Source organism: Octopus bimaculoides, chromosome 20 (genome assembly GCF_046866305.1).
Source record: "Octopus bimaculoides isolate indiv1 chromosome 20, ASM4686630v1, whole genome shotgun sequence".
NCBI lineage: Eukaryota > Metazoa > Mollusca > Cephalopoda > Octopoda > Octopodidae > Octopus > Octopus bimaculoides.
In genome coordinates this window covers 25,033,445-25,045,757 of record NC_142947.1, presented here as the reverse complement: position 1 = coordinate 25,045,757, position 12,313 = coordinate 25,033,445, and the positions used below count along the sequence as shown (strand labels likewise).

The window sequence follows — 12,313 nt, the reverse complement described above, 5'->3', positions numbered from 1 at the left end:
ACTAACAGTACTGTTAACAATTAAACCTGGAAAAGTAGAGGACAAGAAAAAAAAACTCATTAAAATTAGAGCTAAAAATATTGCTGCTAAAATTAAAAAGTACCTCTTAGGTACTTTTTCATATTTCTTTAAAAATTCAATTAATTTCACTTTTCCTTTTTTATTTTAATTTTATTTTTTGTACTAAATGGAGTAATAAAAAAAATTAAAATTAAGCTCTAATTTTAATGAGTTTTTCTTGTCCTCTACTTTTCTAGGTTTAATTATTAAGAATATTGTTAGTATGCGTCCTCATTTTTCATTGGTTAGTCCACTGCCTTTAAAGGCATTGCAGTAATATCTTAATTAAAAATATATAGAATTACCATTTTTTGCTGTCGTTTTGAATTTTAAAATTTCCAAAAAAATTCAAACCAAATTTTGATTTTTTTCATTTGACTAATTCTCATTTAGAAATTAAATTAAAAATGAATGATTATCATTGTAACTTTGCCTTTTCTGGACATAATGAACCTACTGTAATTTCGATACTGTACAGAGACAAAGTTACAAATGAATATATTTCAAGAATTTAAAAAATAATGAAAAAAAAAAACGATACAAATTTAATAAAATGACTTTATTTTAAATAAATTAATTTAATTAATATTGAATAGAATATAATTACAAGTAGCATTTGCCTTTTCTGAACAGCCTTACTACAGACTTCAGTACTGCTCATAGAGACAAAGTCACAAATAGTCGCATGTCTGTGACTCTTTAAACCTTTTTGATAGCGCTCAGTAAAGTTTTTTTGTCACCTTTCTTGTCTTTTCCTCTCTCCCTCTTTTTTTCTTTTTTCTTCTCCCCGCCCGCCTCATTCTTGTATATTCGTTGCCCTTTATCTCCCAGTCACCGACGACTGCCGATTGGTGGGGTTGCCATCACTTTAACCTATTCATTCACGGTAGCGGAGGCATGCTTCGAATGACCAAGAGACCTGCCTGGTGGAGCGACTTTGCGACAATAGATCAACCTCTGACCTATCATTCTCCACCAACTTCGGTACGCTTAAGAGAAGCTAACTTCTCTCCACCACGGTTTCCGAACGGAATTAACCCTGCCAACACCACCACTCCTACAACTTTCAACCCTTTCCCCACCACCCGACCTTCGTTCCAGCCCCACCGATGGAAACGGAATTAACCCTGCCAACACCACCACTCCTACAACTTTCAACCCTTTCCCCACCACCCGACCTTCGTTCCAGCCCCACAGATGGAAACGGAATTAACCCTGCCAACACCACCACTCCTACAACTTTCAACCCTCCCCCTCGCACCACCCGACCTCCGTTCTAGTCCCACCTTCGAAACCAATGTTGCACTTCCTCGATCGTGTTCCAATGCTAGCCCTCAACTGTCGGTCGATGCTAGCTCGCCACCTGACTGTGCTCTCTGTGCTCACACTAGCCGTTACTTAGAGACAATTAATTGTCACCTGTGCCACCAAAATTACCGCAGGAGTTGTGTCCGCGTCGCCAAGGTTCAAGCCGAAAGTCTTCCATATTGGACCTGCAGTCAGTACCACTTCAGCTCCGACGCACTCCGTAGAGACGCTTCACACTCCGACAACCAGTTCTCTACTGAGGACTTTACTGCAGCCCTGCAGGATTTATCTAAATTGAAGCTCGTTAACCGGATCAAGGGAGCTCGGAATAGCTTTGCTCGCGTATGTTTATCCAACAATGCGTCCGACTGGCAGAAACTGTTTCTGTCCCCCCGCATCTCTCCGCACGTGCACGATGTGAAATCGGGCTCCCTTACATCCTCACTCAAACGACAGTTCCAGTTGTTTTGTCAACCCCGACCATTTCTCACTTCAATTTGACATCGAGCACGGTGCATACTGACAAAACCTTAAACGCGCAGTCAATGCTAAATTCAAAGAATTCGACATAAAAGGGGCAGTCCGTCTTCTCTCTTCCCTAGCCTCTCTCACTCCATGTGGCTCTGAGTCTCTTAGACGTCTGAAAGAGAAGCACTCACCGGCACCCCCTGATAATCAGTTAAACAGACCCGATCCTCCAGAATACTTGATATTGGTCTTCACCTCTGATAACATCAGAAAGGCGATTTCATCTTTCCCTGCTTGTTCAGGTGCGGGAATTGATGGCCTACGGCCTCAACACCTCAAGGATGGTATCTCCTTATCGGCCGGTGATGCCGGACTTGAGCTCTTGGAGATAACTTTTTATCTGTACATTTTTCATAAATGTTTCTCTTTTGCGATCAACGTTACAAATACACGTAAATTTCTTGGAAGCTGAACAATCTTTACAGCTGGGCTCTATAGACCACCCCTAACTCCTCTACTACGCTTCAAGGAATACCTCAATAGTATTAAGTGTTTCATCCATCAGTGTCATGCTGATAACATATTAACGAAGGGGGACTCAACCTTCCCAGTGTTAATTTGTCCACAGACAGCTTGAAAACAGGTTTTCCCACCTCAACCCCATTCAGATCAGTAAACAAATCTAAGTGCAGAATACCGAGAAATAGAAGGGCGATTATTCAAAAAATAAAAAGAATCAACAAGAAAATAAGGCATGATGACCATCATTAACACTGTTGAAGAAACTGTCCAACACTGGAGTCCGTGGAAAGATGCTACAGTGGGTAGAGTGTTTCATGACGAACATAACCCAACATGTTGTGGTTGAGGGTCTTTTGAATTAAGACAGGTATGTAAAAATTAGATTTTTTGCACACACACACACACACACACACACACACACACACACAAACACAAACACAAACAAGAAAATGATATTTAATTTTTTTTTTTTTTCTTTTTGGGTAATTCGTATTTAAAAAGTTGATCCTGTTTGGCTGAGGTTTCTAGCTTGCCAGATTTCCGGTTGGGACGTACTTAAAAATTGAAGATTTTGAAAACCCCCAAAACACGTTTTCAAAATTTGCTCCTCTGACAAAGAAAAACGGGGGTGGGGGAAATTTCACTTTCTGTCACAGAGTGGAGGGGAGGGGTATTTGTTTGTTTGTTTTTTGAAAAATTGAAATTTTGCAAACAATTTTTTTAAAGAATCATAATCTCCGTATTTTTCTACGTATTTCGCCAAAATTTTTTTCTTTAAAGTGACAATTTAAGAAATTGGGATGGGGCGGAATTTAAATTTTGAAATGCAGATTTTTTTGCAGATTCGGAATCTCCGCCTTCGATATAGTGTGTTCCTGTAAAAAAAAAGATCCTGAGGTGGGTGCGATCCATGTTCTTTACCTCCACCAAAATACTTATAAAATAGGGGTGCATTCTGACGGAAGAACATGTCTAATAACATTAAATAGGAGTTTGCAAGGTAGATAATATAAACTTTCGGATACAGAGTTGTGTCCCTTATAAAAAATTGCCAATAACGTTTTGAATGGGAGGCAGGAAGAAGGTTCTAACATGATGCCCTTTCTTTATTTCCTTGTTTCTTCATTTTCTTATTCTTCTTACATGCTAATTATTTTGTATCGAGTTATTATTCTTCTGAAACACAAACAGTTAATTAAATAATAACTAATTTTCGCTGATATTTCTCCATTTTTCAAAATTTATTTTATTTTAGTCACCGTGGTCATTCATTTGAAGTCTCTTTAGAATTGAAAGTGGACAGAACAAGTCAATTTTCAAATATTCCAAAAATAAAAATACTTGAATTATTTCTCCATAGAGAGCTGGGCGTTTTAAACAATATGCTTTATTTTGGTTTTACACCGTTTTCATTATCACGCTAAGGTTTTCGAAATTTCTTACCAAACTTCCGTGCTCTTGATAGTGTTTTATAATTGGACATATTTTTAAATGGATATCTTAGTAAAACTTCGACCAAACTTTGTGAAATTCCTTACTCAGGTAGAAGAAATTCTGGACTATTTACTTTCAGAACGCATTTTTACACTTGCTGATGTTACTTCCGTGTCGTCTTGTCCAAATCAAAGCAACCAGATTCTTAAATTGTTGGACATTCTTACTCGGAAACTACCGTCTAACTTAGACAAATTTTATGAAATATTACTATTAACAAATAACCAGATGTTAGCTGATGAAATAACTCGGTTGACATCTGGTGAAGCAGTTCAGCCTACGCCTCATCGAAATGAACCGTGTAAATATCCAATACAAGAAGAGGGAAATTGTTATGGTTATATCGTTAGTATTGATGGTTATATTCAGGAAGATTATTTCCAAACTTTTGTTACTAATTATATTCGTAGGAAATATATTGATTACAAGTCGGTTTTAATTACTGATTTTCCCAAGTTCCTTAACAAAGAAGTTACTGAAATGTTTGAGTGCGTAAAATACGATTTTGTTCTCTATTTTGTAATGTGTAATTCTGAATTTAATGCTATCCACGAAGAAGACTACTTTAAACAAGTTGTCGCTCTAACTGAAGAAATCTTCAATCAAAACTTTAAGCCCCTTCCACTGATGTGTTTGATCTGCTGTGAGGACTGTTCAATCGAAGAAATATTTAAAAGTACTGATCACTATGTCATTGCTGTTTTGCGGAAAGACCATTTTAGGGATATTCTAAATAATTTTCCAGGCGATTTGAGCTCAGTCTTTCCTTACGTTAAGAATATTACAAAACTGTCGTGAGATTTTTTATTTTATTTTATTTTTTATTTTTTTATTTTTGTATTCTTTCGATATGACTCGACAAACTCAAAACATTTTTGATATCTGTTAATTATACAAAAGTTATATTTGTATATTTTGTCTTCGTTAAAACACTCATCTGGTACACCCTGTTGAGTGTTCTTTCCTTAAGAATTCCAAAGCTGTATGGCGCTATATTTTTAATGTAGCAATTTTTGGTAATTGTTCAGTAAAATCAAAACGTATTGTTGAAAATACCGATAACTTAGATTTTAGTTTCAGTTGTTTTTGTTTTTTCTCAGGTCTTGTTTATTTTATATCTTTTAGCTACAAGTCTGTTTTATGAAAGGAAAGAAGAAAGTAGGGATCATTTCGTTTTGGCTGCCAGCATTTCAAAAATTAGAGTTTACCAAAAATTTTTTAATTTGTCACAATAAATACATTTTTGCCTAAACTGAATTGCTGGAGTCATTTCATTTTTTCCAGGAAAATATTTTTTAAATGTTATAGAGGGTTAAAGTTTAATATATAAAAAATACAAAAATGGGACAAGAACGCAAAGCATCCAGATAGTTAAGTGATACAAAAAAGGGACAACAAAACATCCAGACAGACGATACAAAGAAAACAAGGACTGGTCATTCGGCGTTTTCTGCCCTCAGTCGAGTTCCAGATTGTCTTTGCAATTTCGACTGGTTATATTCGAGATTGCTCCAATCTGGCCAGCCCCAAGGAAAAACTAAGCTAAGAACATTAGATTTCTTGGAAGAAAGCAGCAAATGTATACAAAAACAAGGACGGAAGAAAAAAAAAACCAGAGAATGTTACACAAATACAAATAACAGGACAAAACAACAGGTGTGTTTCGGTCAAAAGACACCTGTTGTTATGTCCTGTTATTTGCATTTGTATTTGTGTAACATTTCTCCAGTTTTTTTTTTTTTTCCGTCCTTGTTTTTGTATACATTCGCTGCTTTCTTCCAAGGAATTTAATGTTCTTAGGTTATCCATTTTTGTATTTTTTATACATGAAAATGTAGCGGCACTTTGGTCTCTCCTTTAATGTTTGATCATTTTCACCCAGTCAAGAAACAAGATTTGGAAGCTGTCATTTTGTGCATGGCTGCACGTTTTGTCAATATATGTAAACAACATGTGTTATGAATCTGGTAATTTTCTTTCATGTAAATAAATGTTTATGGTAATTTCAGAAAAAAACAATTAGTTTTAAATCTCTGAGCGAGATGTTGACGAATAAACTTTAATTTAAAAGATTTATCCAATAAATTTTATTCGGCTGCTCTTTTTAGTGCACTTCACAACCACTTCAGTGCTTGGTGACAAAAAGAAATGAGTAAATAAACATTTAAGCATTCGCTATACATTTAATGCAAATGTGATGAACAACATGTTATGTGCAATAAACACATTACAATTTAAATATGCTTTAAAAAAAAACAAACATTTCATTAGTGAGCATCACCATTGCATGTTCCCGCCACATCTTTCCGTACTCATAACATGCCTCTTTTTACATAATTTTCTTTTGAGTATTACACCCTTTTCTTGAAGGCACGACACAGAATCCTCCTCTGTTTTCAATTTTTCCATAATAGAAACGAAGTTACTGGATCTTCCTGCCATAATCACACAGAACTCAGAACACAGCATCAAATTTGTCAATACATGCTTCCTTGTAGATAAAAGACTTTTCAGAGACTGTTACTATGGCAAAAGGCAAAAGAGTTCTCATGTTCTGCTACTTACTATCAAAACAGCCATGAATGTATCTGTGGCTTACAATTGGCTAAAATTTCGATTATCCCCATGTAGTGAGTTGTAATGAAAAAATATATATAGTAGCCACTGAAAAATGCGGGCGCACACTAACAGTACTTGTTAACAATTAAACCTGGAAAAGTAGAGGACAAGAAAAAAAAACTCATTAAAATTAGAGCTAAAAATATTGCTGCTAAAATTAAAAAGTACCTCTTAGGTACTTTTTCATATTTCTTTAAAAATTCAATTAATTTCACTTTTCCTTTTTTATTTTAATTTTATTTTTTGTACTAAATGGAGTAATAAAAAAAATTAAAATTAAGCTCTAATTTTAATGAGTTTTTCTTGTCCTCTACTTTTCTAGGTTTAATTATTAAGAATATTGTTAGTATGCGTCCTCATTTTTCATTGGTTAGTCCACTGCCTTTAAAGGCATTGCAGTAATATCTTAATTAAAAATATATAGAATTACCATTTTTTGCTGTCATTTTGAATTTTAAAATTTCCAAGAAAATTCAAACCAAATTTTGATTTTTTTCATTTGACTAATTCTCATTTAGAAATTAAATTAAAAATGAATGATTATCATTGTAACTTTGCCTTTTCTGGACATAATGTACCTACTGTAATTTCGATACTGTACAGAGACAAAGTTACAAATGAATATATTTCAAGAATTTAAAAAATAATGAAAAAAAAAAACGATACAAATTTAATAAAATGACTTTATTTTAAATAAATTAATTAAATTAATATTGAATAGAATATAATTACAAGTAGCATTTGCCTTTTCTGAACAGCCTTACTACAGACTTCAGTACTGCTCATAGAGACAAAGTCACAAATAGTCGCATGTCTGTGACTCTTTAAACCTTTTTGATAGCGCTCAGTAAAGTTTTTTTGTCACCTTTCTTGTCTTTTCCTCTCTCCCTCTTTTTTTCTTTTTTCTTCTCCCCGCCCGCCTCATTCTTGTATATTCGTTGCCCTTTATCTCCCAGTCACCGACGACTGCCGATTGGTGGGGTTGCCATCACTTTAACCTATCCATTCACGGTAGCGGAGGCATGCTTCGAATGACCAAGAGACCTGCCTGGTGGAGCGACTTTGCGACAATAGATCAACCTCTGACCTATCATTCTCCACCAACTTCGGTACGCTTAAGAGAAGCTAACTTCTCTCCACCACGGTTTCCGAACGGAATTAACCCTGCCAACACCACCACTCCTACAACTTTCAACCCTTTCCCCACCACCCGACCTTCGTTCCAGCCCCACCGATGGAAACGGAATTAACCCTGCCAACACCACCACTCCTACAACTTTCAACCCTCCCCCTCGCACCACCCGACCTCCGTTCTAGTCCCACCTTCGAAACCAATGTTGCACTTCCTCGATCGTGTTGCAATGCTAGCCCTCAACTGTCGGTCGATGCTAGCTCGCCACCTGACTGTGCTCTCTGTGCTCACACTAGCCGTTACTTAGAGACAATTAATTGTCACCTGTGCCACCAAAATTACAGCAGGAGTTGTGTCCGCGTCGCCAAGGTTCAAGCCGAAAGTCTTCCATATTGGACCTGCAGTCAGTACCACTTCAGCTCCGACGCACTCCGTAGAGACGCTTCACACTCCGACAACCAGTTCTCTACTGAGGACTTTACTGCAGCCCTGCAGGATTTATCTAAATTGAAGCTCGTTAACCGGATCAAGGGAGCTCGGAATAGCTTTGCTCGCGTATGTTTATCCAACAATGCGTCCGACTGGCAGAAACTGTTTCTGTCCCCCCGCATCTCTCCGCACGTGCACGATGTGAAATCGGGCTCCCTTACATCCTCACTCAAACGACAGTTCCAGTTGTTTTGTCCACCCCGACCATTTCTCACTTCAATTTGACATCGAGCACGGTGCATACTGACAAAACCTTAAACGCGCAGTCAATGCTAAATTCAAAGAATTCGACATAAAAGGGGCAGTCCGTCTTCTCTCTTCCCTAGCCTCTCTCACTCCATGTGGCTCTGAGTCTCTTAGACGTCTGAAAGAGAAGCACTCACCGGCACCCCCTGATAATCAGTTAAACAGACCCGATCCTCCAGAATACTTGATATTGGTCTTCACCTCTGATAACATCAGAAAGGCGATTTCATCTTTCCCTGCTTGTTCAGGTGCGGGAATTGATGGCCTACGGCCTCAACACCTCAAGGATGGTATCTCCTTATCGGCCTGTGATGCCGGACTTGAGCTCTTGGAGATAACTTTTTATCTGTACATTTTTCATAAATGTTTCTCTTTTGCGATCAACGTTACAAATACACGTAAATTTCTTGGAAGCTGAACAATCTTTACAGCTGGGCTCTATAGACCACCCCTAACTCCTCTACTACGCTTCAAGGAATACCTCAATAGTATTAAGTGTTTCATCCATCAGTGTCATGCTGATAACATATTAACGAAGGGGGACTCAACCTTCCCAGTGTTAATTTGTCCACAGACAGCTTGAAAACAGGTTTTCCCACCTCAACCCCATTCAGATCAGTAAACAAATCTAAGTGCAGAATACCGAGAAATAGAAGGGCGATTATTCAAAAAATAAAAAGAATCAACAAGAAAATAAGGCATGATGACCATCATTAACACTGTTGAAGAAACTGTCCAACACTGGAGTCCGTGGAAAGATGCTACAGTGGGTAGAGTGTTTCATGACGAACATAACCCAACATGTTGTGGTTGAGGGTCTTTTGAATTAAGACAGGTATGTAAAAATTAGATTTTTTGCACACACACACACACACACACACACACACACACACACAAACACAAACAAGAAAATGATATTTAATTTTTTTTTTTTTTCTTTTTGGGTAATTCGTATTTAAAAAGTTGATCCTGTTTGGCTGAGGTTTCTAGCTTGCCAGATTTCCGGTTGGGACGTACTTAAAAATTGAAGATTTTGAAAACCCCCAAAACACGTTTTCAAAATTTGCTCCTCTGACAAAGAAAAACGGGGGTGGGGGAAATTTCACTTTCTGTCACAGAGTGGAGGGGAGGGGTATTTGTTTGTTTGTTTTTTGAAAAATTGAAATTTTGCAAACAATTTTTTTAAAGAATCATAATCTCCGTATTTTTCTACGTATTTCGCCAAAATTTTTTTCTTTAAAGTGACAATTTAAGAAATTGGGATGGGGCGGAATTTAAATTTTGAAATGCAGATTATTTTGCAGATTCGGAATCTCCGCCTTCGATATAGTGTGTTCCTGTAAATAAAAAAATCCTGAGGTGGGTGCGATCCATGTTCTTTACCTCCACCAAAATACTTATAAAATAGGGGTGCATTCTGACGGAAGAACATGTCTAATAACATTAAATAGGAGTTTGCAAGGTAGATAATATAAACTTTCGGATACAGAGTTGTGTCCCTTATAACAAATTGCCAATAACGTTTTGAATAGGAGGCAGGAAGAAGGTTCTAACATGATGCCCTTTCTTTATTTCCTTGTTTCTTCATTTTCTTATTCTTCTTACATGCTAATTATTTTGTATCGAGTTATTATTCTTCTGAAACACAAACAGTTAATTAAATAATAACTAATTTTCGCTGATATTTCTCCATTTTTCAAAATTTATTTTATTTTAGTCACCGTGGTCATTCATTTGAAGTCTCTTTAGAATTGAAAGTGGACAGAACAAGTCAATTTTCAAATATTCCAAAAATAAAAATACTTGAATTATTTCTCCATAGAGAGCTGGGCGTTTTAAACAATATGCTTTATTTTGGTTTTACACCGTTTTCATTATCACGCTAAGGTTTTCGAAATTTCTTACCAAACTTCCGTGCTCTTGATAGTGTTTTATAATTGGACATATTTTTAAATGGATATCTTAGTAAAACTTCGACCAAACTTTGTGAAATTCCTTACTCAGGTAGAAGAAATTCTGGACTATTTACTTTCAGAACGCATTTTTACACTTGCTGATGTTACTTCCGTGTCGTCTTGTCCAAATCAAAGCAACCAGATTCGTAAATTGTTGGACATTCTTACTCGGAAACTACCGTCTAACTTAGACAAATTTTATGAAATATTACTATTAACAAATAACCAGATGTTAGCTGATGAAATAACTCGGTTGACATCTGGTGAAGCAGTTCAGCCTACGCCTCATCGAAATGAACCGTGTAAATATCCAATACAAGAAGAGGGAAATTGTTATGGTTATATCGTTAGTATTGATGGTTATATTCAGGAAGATTATTTCCAAACTTTTGTTACTAATTATATTCGTAGGAAATATATTGATTACAAGTCGGTTTTAATTACTGATTTTCCCAAGTTCCTTAACAAAGAAGTTACTGAAATGTTTGAGTGCGTAAAATACGATTTTGTTCTCTATTTTGTAATGTGTAATTCTGAATTTAATGCTATCCACGAAGAAGACTACTTTAAACAAGTTGTCGCTCTAACTGAAGAAATCTTCAATCAAAACTTTAAGCCCCTTCCACTGATGTGTTTGATCTGCTGTGAGGACTGTTCAATCGAAGAAATATTTAAAAGTACTGATCACTATGTCATTGCTGTTTTGCGGAAAGACCATTTTAGGGATATTCTAAATAATTTTCCAGGCGATTTGAGCTCAGTCTTTCCTTACGTTAAGAATATTACAAAACTGTCGTGAGATTTTTTATTTTATTTTATTTTTTAATTTTTTTTTTTGTATTCTTTCGATATGACTCGACAAACTCAAAACATTTTTGATATCTGTTAATTATACAAAAGTTATATTTGTATATTTTGTCTTCGTTAAAACACTCATCTGGTACACCCTGTTGAGTGTTCTTTCCTTAAGAATTCCAAAGCTGTATGGCGCTATATTTTTAATGTAGCAATTTTTGGTAATTGTTCAGTAAAATCAAAACGTATTGTTGAAAATACCGATAACTTAGATTTTAGTTTCAGTTGTTTTTGTTTTTTCTCAGGGTCTTGTTTATTTTATATCTTTTAGCTACAAGTCTGTTTTATGAAAGGAAAGAAGAAAGTAGGGATCATTTCGTTTTGGCTGCCAGCATTTCAAAAATTAGAGTTTACCAAAAATTTTTTAATTTGTCACAATAAATACATTTTTGCCTAAACTGAATTGCTGGAGTCATTTCATTTTTTCCAGGAAAATATTTTTTAAATGTTATAGAGGGTTAAAGTTTAATATATAAAAAATACAAAAATGGGACAAGAACGCAAAGCATCCAGATAGTTAAGTGATACAAAAAAGGGACAACAAAACATCCAGACAGACGATACAAAGAAAACAAGGACTGGTCATTCGGCGTTTTCTGCCCTCAGTCGAGTTCCAGATTGTCTTTGCAATTTCGACTGGTTATATTCGAGATTGCTCCAATCTGGCCAGCCCCAAGGAAAAACTAAGCTAAGAACATTAGATTTCTTGGAAGAAAGCAGCAAATGTATACAAAAACAAGGACGGAAGAAAAAAAAAACCAGAGAATGTTACACAAATACAAATAACAGGACAAAACAACAGGTGTGTTTCGGTCAAAAGACACCTGTTGTTATGTCCTGTTATTTGCATTTGTATTTGTGTAACATTTCTCCAGTTTTTTTTTTTTTCCGTCCTTGTTTTTGTATACATTCGCTGCTTTCTTCCAAGGAATTTAATGTTCTTAGGTTATCCATTTTTGTATTTTTTATACATGAAAATGTAGCGGCACTTTGGTCTCTCCTTTAATGTTTGATCATTTTCACCCAGTCAAGAAACAAGATTTGGAAGCTGTCATTTTGTGCATGGCTGCACGTTTTGTCAATATATGTAAACAACATGTGTTATGAATCTGGTAATTTTCTTTCATGTAAATAAATGTTTATGGTAATTTCAGAAAAAAACAAT

General features: G+C 35.8%; 2 protein-coding genes across 2 annotated transcripts; both read left to right on the top strand.

Annotated features, from left to right (window-relative positions):
* Positions 1 to 3,728: 3,728 nt before the first annotated feature.
* LOC149131633 (uncharacterized) lies at positions 3,729 to 5,109 on the top strand. Its single transcript, XM_089338239.1, has 2 exons — positions 3,729 to 4,646; positions 4,978 to 5,109. The coding sequence occupies exons 1-2, from the start codon at positions 3,850 to 3,852 to the stop codon at positions 4,994 to 4,996; spliced, it is 816 nt and encodes a 271-aa protein (XP_089194365.1). The 5' UTR covers positions 3,729 to 3,849; the 3' UTR covers positions 4,997 to 5,109.
* A 4,786-nt stretch (positions 5,110 to 9,895) lies between these two features.
* On the top strand, positions 9,896 to 11,551 carry LOC149131632 (uncharacterized). Its single transcript, XM_089338238.1, has 2 exons — positions 9,896 to 11,088; positions 11,420 to 11,551. The coding sequence occupies exons 1-2, from the start codon at positions 10,292 to 10,294 to the stop codon at positions 11,436 to 11,438; spliced, it is 816 nt and encodes a 271-aa protein (XP_089194364.1). The 5' UTR covers positions 9,896 to 10,291; the 3' UTR covers positions 11,439 to 11,551.
* Positions 11,552 to 12,313: the final 762 nt, after the last annotated feature.

Bases quoted from the DNA above. Each gene is read 5' to 3' on its own strand.
- LOC149131633 (XM_089338239.1), top strand. From the start codon at position 3,850: ATGGATATCTTAGTAAAACTTCGACCAAACTTTGTGAAATTCCTTACT.
- LOC149131632 (XM_089338238.1), top strand. From the start codon at position 10,292: ATGGATATCTTAGTAAAACTTCGACCAAACTTTGTGAAATTCCTTACT.